Source organism: Neovison vison, chromosome 1, assembly GCF_020171115.1.
Source record: "Neovison vison isolate M4711 chromosome 1, ASM_NN_V1, whole genome shotgun sequence".
Lineage (NCBI taxonomy): Eukaryota > Metazoa > Chordata > Mammalia > Carnivora > Mustelidae > Neogale > Neogale vison.
In genome coordinates this window covers 15,583,638-15,597,190 of record NC_058091.1, presented here as the reverse complement: position 1 = coordinate 15,597,190, position 13,553 = coordinate 15,583,638, and the positions used below count along the sequence as shown (strand labels likewise).

Below are 13,553 nucleotides of genomic sequence, written 5' to 3'. Positions count from 1 at the left end.
TGCTCTGAGAATTCCCCACTACCATGGCCATGCCTTTGTGGATGTATTTGGCTTCCATGGAAGTGGGTTCAGGAGATGAATGACAGAAGTGGGGGCCGTGCTCCTGCCAGGCGAGCATGGGATTGGAGGTGGGTGCAGGTGTGTGGGCCAGAGAGAGGGTGGGAGAAAGGAGGTCCTTCAGCTCCTACAGAAGCAAACACTGCAATCCAGTGGGGCTCATTTGCATGCATTTTCCCTAAAGCAGCTAGAAATTCAACCTATCTGGCTACTCTTATATGCGACAAGTATCAGAATAAGTATTCTCATGGGTTTTTTCCCTTCATTTTTGCCTTTTCTTGTCTCAGGTAACTGCTGGGGTCCCGCTAAAGAAAGAGTACACCGAGGAGGTAAGGACAGGTGCCCCGAAGGCGTCTGCGCAGAACCGTTTAAATCCAGCAAACCGTGGGCTAGCCGCTGGGTCTCAGTCACGAATGATCCCTCCACCAGTGGCCTCTTGAAAACCACTTCTCTCATGATCCTAGAGGAAACGAGTGGGGATGAGGGATAAAGTCCATTCAGTTAACTTTCCATTCGCAAGAAATAATGACTGTAGGCTTCGCGTACGTACTGCTTCCTGCCCTCTGAGCGGCCGTTGGAACAGGAGCCCAGTCTCCAGCACAGACACAAACATGAAGCTTATACCTCATATTCTTCTGCTGGGGGTGGGGAGGAGGGGGGAGCTGTCTTTTGGAGCATATGCAGTTGGCTCTATCACTCGCTTGAGTTCCTCAGCTCTTGGGTAGACTTTGATTTACTGGCAACAGTACCTCTTGGCTCCTACAGGTGGCACCAGGGATTTGAGCCCAGAATGGCTGACCCACACTCCTCACCCTCCCCGGGGCCCTGTGCCCTCCTGTCTACCAACCGACAGAGAGCAGGCCCATTGCTTATGCCCCGGCCAGCAGCCAGCAGCAGGAATAGCCGCCTGGCCCAGGACCCCGGTACACCATTGGACCCAGAAAGATTTCAGAAATTATTCTGCCTCTGAGCCTCCTCCTTCTGTACGCCACCTTTTCTTGGAGGAAAACAAGTTTTAGGGGCTTGTTTCGTAGCTTCTAGGACGGTGAAGGGAGCGGGATGGAAGCAGAACCTGCCAGAGTGGACTTGCCAGCGTACTTTGGCAGCTTTGGTGGGAGGCGTTCATGGGGGCCTGGTCTCCTTCCAGAACATCCAGCTGGTGGCAGACGGCTGCTGTAACCTTCAGAAGCAGATCCAGATTGCTCAGCTCTTTGGGGTCCCCGTTATCGTGGCTCTGAATGTCTTCAAGTAAGTGAAGCCGCTGCTTCGCATGTGGTCCTCTTGCCGGCCGCCCTGTGAACTCTCTGGGTGCCTGGAGGGAGTCTGGTCTTTCGAAGGCTTCATCTGAAACTATATAGAAATACTCTGCTCCTTCTGTTTGCTGGGGTTGGATTGGGTCGGTTTCATTTTAGCAGAAGTCTCTCAAATGTTTATGGGAAATGAAATCTATATAGTGAGTTAACCTTTCCTTGGCTCTTATTTATTTCTTTCTTTTTTTAATTCCTCCCAGCGTTTCTGTCTGAAAGACTGTGGATGATCAAAGGGTTACGTTATGGAATTTTCTCAATAAAACCCTTAACAACTTGAAATATCTGAGTCCTGTTGGAGAGGCTTTTCTTCCTCCCCTCAATGCTTTCCTTTAAGTCTGATTTATTTAAACACAATGTAACCACTTTTGATGTTGAAAATATATGCAGTGTTAGGGAGCAAAGTTCTGTATAAACGGTTAGTCTTTCTTTAAAAACATCACTAAATGAATACAGATGCAAAACCGCAAACATTTTCCTCACCAGGACCGACACCCGTGCCGAGATTGACTTAGTTTGTGAGCTCGCAAGGAGGGCTGGAGCCTTTGATGCGGTCCCCTGCTATCACTGGTCTGTCGGCGGGAAGGGGTCCGTGGAGCTGGCTCGGGCTGTGAGGGATGCCGCCAACAAGGGCAGCCGCTTCCGGTTCCTGTATGACGTTCAGGTAAGCTCAGCGGCCGTGAGACCGGCGTTTCTCCTACCCCCACTGTGCATCAGGCAAGTGCGGAGAATTTGGTAGCGTTCATCCTGTTTATTGGCCACAGCAACCCTCCAGATATGGAAGCTGCAGGGGAAGGGGGTTGAGCCACCTGCCCCACACTGGTGGCCAAGGACACAAGCTCTCCTTGCCCCCGGACCTGTGCTCTCAAAGCTCCGCTCTACTCTCCAGGAGCAGGCCTCGGCGAGGAGGGCTTTGGGGAACAGGGTTGGACAGCTAACGCATTCGGGGCTTGGTCTTTTGAGCGACTTCTTAAGGCTTGTGAAATCAGGAGCAGTGTTTTCCTCGTCCATTTCTGCCATGGTTCTCGTCTTTCACTGTGGTTTTCTGGAGCTGTATGTATGATATTTATAATATATGTTTAGTTGTAGAATACACGTGACCTGTCACTCAACGTCTCTGCCGTGTTGGGGTGTACAGCTCAGTAGCGTTAAGTACGTTCACTTTGGGGTGCAGCCCCCTCCCCCATCTCCAGAGCTCCTTGCAAAGCCTAAACTCTACACCCGTTAAACCCCAGCTCCCCATTGCCGCGCCCCACCGCCACCCCCACCCCTGGTAGCCAGCCTTCCACTTTCTGTCTCTATGAGTCTGACTGGTCTGTCTATCTCATATAAGTGAAACCATCCAGTTCTTGTCTTTTTCATGATGGGCTTATTCTCCATCTCGGTCCTTTCATGCTGCTGGAAGAAACAGCTCAGACGGGGTCACCAGTGAACAGCAGAAGTTCATTGCACACAGTTTTGGAGGCTGGGACGTCCAAGGTCAAGGCTTGAGCAGGCGTCTGGTGGGGCTGGTTTCCTCTGTCATGCACCACCATCTTCTCATTGTATCCTCGGGTGAAAGAGAAGTGGGGTCTCTAGTTTCTGTTTCAGAGGGTCACTAATCCCATTCATGAGGGTTCCGGTCCCATCACCTCGTCACCCTGAAAGCCCCCCGTCCTAACTTCATCAACTTAGTTGCCCCCAAAGTCCCCATGTCCCCTAACACTGATCACATTGACAGTCGGTCTTCAGCAGATGAAGGGGGGGTGGGCAGGGCGTGCAAACACTCGGTCTCCGTCATTTGCTCAGAGTAATGTCAGGGTTCACCCGTGTTTTTGCACATCCCTGCCATTGTGTGTGTAGGTTACATTTTGTCGATTCACTCACCCATCAGTGGCCATTTTGACTAACTACGCTTCTTGACTTATAAAAAATGCTGCTGTGAACATGTGTATAAAAATACCTCTTTAAGAGCCTGCTTTCAGTCCTTGGGGTCATCCACCCAGAAGTAGAGTTGGTCGATCGGCTAATGCATTTTTAAACAGCTGCGTAAGGAGCCTTCAGTCAGAGAATCTGAACCTCTCAGGACCTCCCTCCGTTCATCTCGCCCCTGCCTGCACCTCTATTTCGAATTCTTGCAGCTCCGGCTCTGGCTGCTGGATTTGTCCCCATCGACAGCCCGTGTCTATCCGAGCGCTCAGCATTTAAGCCGGTGGCCGCTTCTCCCAGTCCTTCATCCCTTGCATACCCTGTGGGTCTCTCAGATGTCACGGATGTTAACATTGCTCCTCCTTCCAGCTCAGATGCGTAAACCAACAGCATAGGGGCATAGAGGACAAGCGGCATTATCGACGTTCAGAGTCCCGTCATCCAATAGCTTGACATTAGTCTTTTTTTTTTTTTAAAGATTTTATTTATTCATTTGACAGAGAGAGATCACAAGTAAGCAGAGAGGCAGGCAGAGAGAGAGGAAGGGAAGCAGGCTCCCTGCCGAGCAGAGAGCCCAATGCGGGACTCGATCCCAGGATCCTGAGATCATGACCTGAGCCGAAGGCAGCGGCTTAACCCACTGAGCCACCCAGGCGCCCCTGCTTGACATTAGTCTTATTGCTAAGCCTCACGCTCCCCGAGGGCTTGCTGGGTGCCAGGCGTGGAGGCACCTCATGCTTATTAGCTGCTTGCACCTCGACGTCCGTGTTGAGTAGGAACTGATGGTTTTCACCCCATTTATACATCCAGAAACTAGAGTCAAAGGATGTTGCCCAACTGCCCAGTGTCCCGTTCCCTGAAAGGCGCGGAGCCGGGAGAGTCTCTGGAAGGAAGGAGGTGATCACCCTGCTCTGTTTTCCAGAATTCAGCCTTTGTTCGAAAGCGGGGGTCAGGGTGGGGGAACGACTCCTTAACAGGGGGGACCTGCCCACAGAGGAAGGACGGCGGTGACAGGCACAGGATCCGTACAAAGTGAGGGGCGCTGCGGGCCTTCCGTAAATGTATGTGAGTGGAGGAATTGCAGGACTGAATTGGGGATGGTTAGACCGCAGAAGGTTTACCATGTGGAAGGACCATGTCAGGAACAAGAGACAGGCGTGTTCTGGGTTATGGGGTCGGGGGAAGAGGGGTGAGGATCCGTACAGGGAGGAGACCTGGGTTCTGCGTAAAGAAAAAAATGATCTCGCTGGAAGAAGTTCGTTCTCTGACCCTGAAGGAGGAAGCAGAAGCTAGACGTGCCTGAGCAGTGGGCGTTCCGAGAGGGACCATCCCGTGGGGGCCAGCCGGGATGCTCTGTGCTCCTTCCCAGGGCTTTCTGCCCTGGCGAGTCTGCCTGGTGGTCTGCAGTGCCTGTCCCCGCCCTGGGCCCTCTCACAGAAATCCCCGTCGGGGCCTCGCTCTCTCTGGCCTGCTCTAGGAGCCTCCGACCATTGCCGACTGATGTGGAACTAGCCCACTCTGAGTGGCAAAGGCAGTTTCTGAATGAAGGATTTCACAAAGTAGGGCTTTTTTCTTTTTGTTTTTTCCTTTTCCTTTTCCTTTTTTTTTCTTTTCTTTTCTTTTTTTTTTTTTTTTTTTAAAGATTTTATTTATTTGACAGAGATAACAAGCAGGCAGAGAGAGGAGGAAGCAGCCTCCCTGCTAAGCAGAGAGCCCGGTGCAAGGCTTGATCCCAGAACCCTGGGATCATGGCCTGAGCTGAAGGCAGAAGCTTCAACCCACTGAGCCACCCAGGTGCCCCAGTAGGGCTTTTTTTAAGGAAACCTTCCCAAATGAAAAGAAAGTGGGTTAAGAGAAGTATTTCTGAGTTACACTGTCTCACACAGGCACTACCCCAAAAATGAATCCCTTTCCTTTCCAGTATTTTAATTTTCTTTCTGAATTCCCATCCACATGGAGATAATGCTGTCAAAATGTCTGCTTTCCTATAAATGGGGGGGAAATTTATTATACTGTGGACTAAAGCCCTGCATTTACTAGGATTCCTGCCTCTTTGGCAGCATACTCTTCTCCCTTTTCTTATAACACAGAAATTAGATGTGGATCGTATAATTATTTATTAGAGAACCAACAGCATCTCAGCATATCACTGCACAACAAGAAGAATGATTGCTTCACTGTCTATCGCCTCCCTAAGAGTTGTGTTCCTCACATTGGCAAGATGATTTTAGATAACAGAAGATCATTTAGAATCTTGTCTAGAAATCGGTATTCCTTGGTACACTCCGTAACACAGCTCAACGTTTCTTCCCTCGCCATTTCTTATATCGTGTTGGCGAACCTTTACAAACTAACTCGTGGTTTTCCTGGGACTCTTCATTCCCCCTCAACGAACCCTTCCACACTTGGCAGGTTGATATGTGTAGGATTGCCCTACAGGAAAAAAGAAATACTAAAGTACTTTGGATAAATCACCCCGCTGCCTTCGCTTCTCAGTGCAGACTGGACTCCTGGGGGCCCTCTGCCATCTCCCCAGACTGTGTTCCTCCAAGAACACATTCCCTGCAGGCCTGATGGCGTCCTGTTTCTGCCCCGGTTCTGTGTTACGAAGAAGGTCACCTGAGACCACGTGGAGGCATCTGACATAGTGCAGGAGCACAGGACGTGATGCTTTCGTTTGGAAATCAAACGAAATCATCTCAAACGAAATCATCTCAAAACCCCAGTGGAAGGAGGAACAGCTAGAGAGGAGAAGAAACAGTTGACCTCAGAGATACTGTGGGGGGGGACAACCCCCAGGGTGAGAGGCTTGATGGTGAGGAGGCCAGAGTTGAAGCAGGAAACAGGCTGTTCTGGCGTGGGGGGCTTCCATGCTGAACTTGACAGAAAACGGAGTTAAGCAACCACTGTTTTTCAGACAACAGTTCTGAACATCTTTTATCAGAGTAGCTTCTTTATTTTTTTAAAGATTTTACCTTTAGGGGCACCTCCGTGGCTCAGTCGGGTAAGCATCTGCCTTCGGCTTAGGTCATGATCCCAGGGGTTCTGGGATGGAGTCCCGCATCAGGCTCCCTGCTTAGTGGGGGGTGTGCTTCTCCCTCTCCCTCTGCCCCTCCCCACCCCCACCCCCCGCTAGGGCTCACTGTCTCTCAAAAAGGATAAAGTATTTTATTTTTAGATAATCCGCACCCCTATTGCAGGGCTTTAATTCACAACCCCAAGATTAAGAGGTGCCCCCAGAGTTGCCTCTAATACAAGAGTAGAAAACTTTTTTTTTTTAAAGTAGGCATCTTTTGATTATGGAACTGGGGGCAGCTGGCGATTAATTCTGAAATTAACTTTTTAAAACAGGGGGTAAGAAGGGCACCGGCTGGCTCAGTTGTGGAGTGTGCAACTCTCACACGATCTCAGAGGTTGTGCGTTTGAGCCCCATGTCAGATGTAGAGATTACTTAAAAATAATTTTTTTTAAATTTTTAATAAAAAATAAAATGGGAATGCCTGGGTGGCTCAGTGGGTTAAAGTCTCTGCCTTCGGCTTAGGTCATGATCCCAGGGTCCTGGGATAGAGCCCTGCATTGGGCTTTCTGCTCAGCAGGGAGCCTGCTTCCCTTCCCCTCTCTCTGCCTGCCTCTCTGCCTACTTGTGATCTCTGTCTGTCAAATAAATAAATAAAATCTAAAAAAATAAACTAATAAAACAGGGAATAAGATGCAGTGGCCTAATTGCTTAAAGGAAATGTATCTGGTGAGAATAAGCATGTTTAAACTTAAGTTCCTAAGGTTTCCTTTGGGATGATCACACTCCCCCAGAAGTCATTTTCTCTGTAACTTTCCCTTTTGTAGTGGGACTTTTGACAGTTAAATCTTTATCGTTGACCCATATAATCGCTCCATTCCCACAAGCACATAGGAAAATAGTAGCAGAAAGAAAAATGAATCTTACGGTTTATTAGCGTTCAGATCCCTGTTCCGTGCATTATTCCAAGCACATCTCACCCAGTGCCTTGGGGTGTGTGGGCTCAACTCCATGTTTCAAACGCCTGGAGAAGGTGAGGGACTTGCCCCGAAACAAATGGGCACTTGATGGAAGGGAAAACATATTATAGTTAAAAGAAGAAAGGAGGTCATGGAGAATTAAGTTTAAATCTTGCCTGGGCCTCCTGTGGTGGATATTGATTTGAGCAAGCTGACTCCTCCCCCTGAGCCTCAGCCTCTTTATCTAGAAAACCATGTCGATTACTGACACCAATGGCCCCAAGTGGCCACAGCCTCACAAGGACCAAATGGAAAGCCTCAGAGTAAAATGCAGGAACATAGGAAGCAGGCAGCCCAGATTAGCGGTCCCTCTCTCTTCACATTCACTTCCGGAGAAAACTTCCTGAATTGACCTTCAGGAATTGTCTTGTAGGGGCGCCTGGGTGGCTCCGTGGGTTAAAGCCTCTGCCTTTGGGATCAAGCCCCACATCGGGCTCTCTGCTCCGTGGCCCCGCGCCCCTGCCTGCCTCTGCCTAATTGTGATCTCTGTCGGTCAAATAAATCAATAAAACCTTAAAAATAAATTGTCTTGTAACACAGGTGACTGTGTTAGCCTCTAGAATTGGTTTCCTGGTCACGTGGGTTGAAACCAGGAATTAGAAGCCAAGTTTCCTCTTGTACCGAGAAATGAAAGGTGCCAAATTAAAGGAAGATGACCAGCATTCTCTCTGCATTAGGACTGAGAGCCATTAGTGGTGGAGTAAAAAGTCAGTCACTTGTGCAAAGGCTCTGGGGCCCAGAAAGTCAGCTTGCAAATCCGACTGACTCGTGTTTGTGAAATCAGGAGTGAATGTTGAAAATCATCTTCATATCCTTCCTCTAACCTTGACAGTGAGAGAGGATAGTGTTTGTTTTTATTAAAAGGTCTTTCCTGTGCTTTGTGTGAAGCCACTCTCTTGATCGCAGCGGGGACTGGATGGAGGGAGATCAAAACAGACCAGCCCGGCCAGGAGAGAGGACTGAGCCCAGGGCAGCCAGCGTCCCTGATCTCTGAGTGTGTTTGGGGGAGTTTGCTCTCCTGCTGATCTGTTTGAGGGGGGGCTTCGGGGGCGGTATTTAGGTTGGCTGTTGAGGAATTTTATTCTGTTTCTTAATGATCCAAACTGAAACATGCATCAGTTCTTATGGTGGTTTTGTGAGCTCTCTTTCAGTCGGCCTACAGGCGTTTGCAACTAGAGTCTCAAATTTGAAATAAATAAATAAAGAGAAGTATAAATACTTCTATATGTGTACATATAATTTTTTAAATTATGGTACAAATATATATAATGTGAGATTTCCCCTTTTAACCATTTCCTAAACATACAGTTCTGGGGCATTAAGTGTACTCACATTGTATATATAGTTATAATTGATGGGATATTAAAACTGAAAATGATATGTATGTTCTGTATGTCTTCTATATTTCCCAGTAATTGGGGAAAAAGAAGGAAAAAACCACTGTTAGGGAGAAGGGATGTGCTTTTTGTTTGTTTGTTTGTTTGTTTGGGGTTTTTTGCCCTGGTCCTTGTACCATTATCTCCCCCTCTCAGGCCTCTTGACCTCCTTTGGCTCATTCCTCCCTTTTTCAGACTTACCCTCGGCCTGCCTGCTCCCACTGACATTTTCAGCTCTCTCCCCTTGCTGTGCAACAGAATGTTTGGAGTGTTCTGTAGAAAGCGGCCCCTTCTATTTTCCAGACAGTTCGGCATCTCATTCAGAAATCCTACACTCTCTTGCGTTCTGCTTTCTATTACGATCGAGCGCTGGTCTTTGAGCCCAGGCTTCTTCAAGCCCATCGTCAGCCTCTTGTCCCTGGCGTCCTTTCCACGATTCAGCTGCAAATTCCCACATGGCCTCCCCTTAACCAAACCACCCCTTTCTGCAGACACACCTCAGATCTCCGTCAGACTAAGATTCCGTTTCAGCCCGGGCTTCTGTGTTTCCTGTCAGGTCTCATCTGGCCTGCAGTGTCTCACGTACCCCGTCAGCCCACGGGCTGCCTCACTCATCGGTACCTGGTAGCTTCCATCAGACCAGAGCCTGTGGTTAGAACCATCCCGGCTTCCTCAACGCGTCCTGCTCCGCCCCACGTGGTTCCATCAGAGCACATCCCAGCTTTGTTGCCTGGATGCTAGAAATAGCACCTGATGGGAAAGGAAGGGTGGCCTCTGTCTCTCTCAGCTGGGCATTCCTCAAGGATTCCTGTAATTTCATTTAAATGCTCTCTTCTAACATGAAACATGACACGTCACTAAGATCAAAGTTTCCAGAAATGCATTCTTGGCTCTAAAATCACAGGCCGATTGAGAAAGGCTCAGGAATTGTACAATGGCCTGTCAGTGTCCCCCCACATGTTAGCCAGCCACGTTCTGCCACCACTCCATCCGTTCCCTGGACATTCTGACGTAAATTTAGGTGACAGGATCCATCTCCACTTAAGGAATGTTACTTGATATTATCACAGATAGTATCCTTAAAGGTACCACATACAGCATACCACCTCAAAAGAGACACCTACTCTAGGGTTTTTTAGGAAAACCAACATATGGACTTTCAGTCACTCCAGTATTAGAGAGTTTGGGGACTTGTTTAGTAATTCTTTATCAAAAAAATGATTTCTGTTTCCTTTCGTCGTAAGTACAGTTGACCCTCGAACAACGCAGGTTTGAACCTTCTGGCTCTACTCATGCGGATCTTTTCCAGTAAATACAGCAGAGTTCTGTAAATGTATTTTCTTCTTTTCTTTCTTTAAAGATTTTTTTATTTATTCGACAGAGAGAGACACAGCGAGAGAGGGAACACAAGCAGGGGGAGTGGGGGAGGGAGAAATGGGTTTCCCACCAAGCAGGGAGCCTGATGCAGGGTTCCATCCCAGGACCCTAGGATCATGACCTGAGCCAAAGGCAGATGCTTAATGACTGAGCCACCCAGGCGCCCCTGTATTTTCTTCTTATGATTTTCTTAATAACATTGTCTCTTCTCTAGCTTACTTTACTGTAAGAATACAATGTGTAACACACGGAACCTAGACAATACATGTTAATCAACTATTTTATGGACTAAGCTTCTGGTCATCAGTAAGCAATTAGTCAATAAGTTTGGGGGAAGGGGCAGGAGTCAAAAGTTATTAATGGTTTTTGACTGTAGGACGAGGGCGATTAGTGTCCCAACTCTCACCGTGCTCAAAGGTCACCTGTATTGTCCTGTGCCCTTCAGTGAGATTTTTACACCCAGAGTTTTTTTCTTTGGAAGCACATCTCCAGGAGATCCAAGAGGGAAATTCTGACTCCTGCTGAACAGCCAAGATTAAAAGAGACACTTGTAAAAACAAGGGCTCCTTGCATGTGCAAATAGAACCGAAACCACACTTTGCGTTCATTGGTACTAGTCTCCTAACACATTGAGGTTTATAAGCAAGGTTTGCGGAAAGAGAACCAACACATGTGCCATAAAAATAACGTGTGTGTTAGTTGGCAGAGCCACATGCTCAGACCACATCCATTCCTTCCTCACTTGGGTCACAATCACCTGTTCCTGATGTCCCTTTCTTGACATTGCTGTTCCATTCTGTTTGAGAGTATAAGAGATCACCCATGTGGATTCCTCAGGGTCATCGTTTGACACAGACAAACAGAGACTGTTTGGCGATGGGCATTTTCTCCGTTCCCGGACCCCCGCTATATCCACCACACACCCCGGTTGCCTTAGGAGAACGAGGTTCCTCTGGGAGTCTTCTGGGCTAACCGGTCCCCCTGAGCCAAGGAGCCAGCCGGGACAGCTGCTCAGTGAGCCGACTCACGGAAGGCGGCATGTACACCTTTAGTAGCTCAGACGTGCTGGTTTTCAGCCAGGGACAAGCTTTCTCAAAGATACAGGGGTCTGCTGGGTCTGCTCGCAGTACGAGCGCTGCTCCGGTGACATCGAGGTCTGTTGTAAGGAGCCCCTGCTACCCCGTGTGTGCTCAGGGTAACTGAACATCGATGGTTTCATATTACATTCTCATTCGAAGTACCAGAAAGGCTGTTGACTTGTAGATCGTTTAAAATTCATGCCTCATTTAAAATACAAAATACGGGGGCGCCTGGGTGACTCAGTGGGTTAAAGCCTCTGCCTTCGGCTCAGGTCATGATCCCAGGGTCCTGGGATTGAGCCCCGCATCGGGCTCTCTGCTCAGCCGGGAGCCTGCTTCCCCCTCTCTCTCTGCCGGCCTCACTGCCTATTTATGATCTCTGTCTGTCAAATAAATAAATAAAATCTTAAAAAATATATAAAATATGAATTGACATAATTACCATGGGTCCAGAGATTTCTGTTCAGCCAACATGTTTATTCATTAATCCTTGTCTTTAAACGTACTGTGGGGTTTTGGAATACATTTTGCTGGTATCACAGCATAGGATCACTTAATTTTTAAGTTTTTATTTAAATTCCAGGTGGTTAACAGACAGTGTAATATTAGTGTCAGGTGTGTTCAGTGATTCAACCCTTCCATACAACCTCCCATGCTCATCACGACAAATACGATACTTAATCCCCAGGATCACTTAACATACGAATTCCGGTCTATGGCCTTGGTAAAACAATAGAACATTCCGTGCATCTCCAGAAGAAACAACAATGTGTTCCAGTCCTTCAACAGTCGTGGGCTTAAGAAACTCTAGAGTTTTGATAGAGTATTAATTGCTTAGCGATTTCATGGGTCTTCTAAGAGACCCTCTGGGCTGCTGACTTTAGAACTTGACCTCCAAGTAAAATGAGACACCACTATGCTGTAATACCTTCACACCTCATTTCCTTTGATTCTAGAAGCTTCATTTTTAACTCTTGTTTTAAATTTTGTTCTATTTTAGCTTTGTTCGATTTCACTTTCTATTTGTGCATATTCTTCTCATGAAAAAACATTTTAAAAATTTAAGTAATTGCTTTTCTGGAATTTATAGACCAGTTTTATTTCACTAAAAAGCAGGTTTTCAGTAATTTAATAGAGGCACCTAAGTGGCTTGGTCAGTTAAGTGTCTGCCTGCAGCTCAGATCATGATCTCAGGGTCCTGGGATGGAGTCCCATGGTTGGGGGGAGGGGAGGTCCTCTGCTCAGCAGGATGTCTGCTTCTCCCTCTCCCTCTCCCCTCCCCCCTCCCCCAACTCATGCTCTTGCTCACTTTCTCTTTCTCAAATAAAGAGATAAAATCTTTAAAAATAATAATTTAATAATTCTAGCCAGTCTCCTAGACTTAAGAAAGATATGCTAACTTTGACCAACTCCACTTCTATGAACCAGGCTCCCCATAGCTACAAAATGAATATAATGAAGTGTGAGGTCACTACATTCTCCAAGTCCATGTCACTCAGCTATTTTACGGTGTACCTACTCAGCAGGAGGTTGGCAGCAATATAATAATCGGTCAGAGTTATTTACCAGATCTGTGCTGTCCAGTACCGTAGCGACTGGTTATAGGTGGCTATTTAAATTAACTAAAATTAAGAATTTATGACCTCGGTGGCACTAGTCACATTTCAACTGCTTAGTAGCTGCACGGGGCTACCAGCTACTAGACCCGAGAAGCATGTATATAGAACATTCTCACCACCCTTGGGGCGCCTGGTGGCTCAGTCGGTTAAGCTGCGGCCTTTGGCTCAGGTCATGATCCCAGGGTCCTGGGATCGAGTCCTGCATCAGGCTCCCTGCTTCTCCCTCTCCCTCTGCTACTCCTGCTACTCGTTCTTTCTCTCTGTCTCAAATAAAAATTTTTTAAAAAGAGAACAGTCCCACCGTCACAGAAAGTTGCCATCAGACACCTCTGTTCCAGAGTGTTTCCATTTCTTAAATATACATTCAAGAGGTCTGGGAGGGAATAAATGTAGAGTATATTCGGAGTTATGATCTTCGTGAAGATGAAGATTTAACATGACATTAGTTCAAAAATGATCAAAGATACTAGCATCAACACCAGACTTTGTGAAGGGGCTTATTAACATGTTAAGTGATTACGCGTAGTACACAAAGAACAGTCCTATTTCCAGAAGATGCCGTGTGTAGCCGTGCACACCTTTACGTGGGCCTTTCCCTTTGTGTAGAATAACCTTTCCTTTCATTGCTTATTAAACCTTTCCTGTCCTTCAGGTATGACTCCACTACCTCTGCACATGTCAGCAGCTCTTGCTGATTCCCCTGCCGTCCCCTGTGCCGCACCATCTTCTTTCTTTCATGGTAGTGTTTATGCAGAGCTTTGTCACACACACTCTTTGGTCACAATTATGTGATGT

At 47.4% G+C, this 13,553-nt stretch overlaps 1 protein-coding gene across 1 annotated transcript in view; it reads left to right on the top strand.

Annotated features, from left to right (window-relative positions):
- The window catches only part of MTHFD1L (methylenetetrahydrofolate dehydrogenase (NADP+ dependent) 1 like), a 186,223-nt gene that overhangs the window by 113,041 nt on the left and 59,629 nt on the right, over positions 1-13,553 (top strand). The window contains exons 22-24 of the mRNA XM_044244055.1: positions 345-386; positions 1,205-1,305; positions 1,851-2,028. Of these exons, the coding sequence (XP_044099990.1) occupies positions 345-386; positions 1,205-1,305; positions 1,851-2,028 (321 nt within the window). The remainder of the gene's footprint in view (positions 1-344; positions 387-1,204; positions 1,306-1,850; positions 2,029-13,553) is intronic.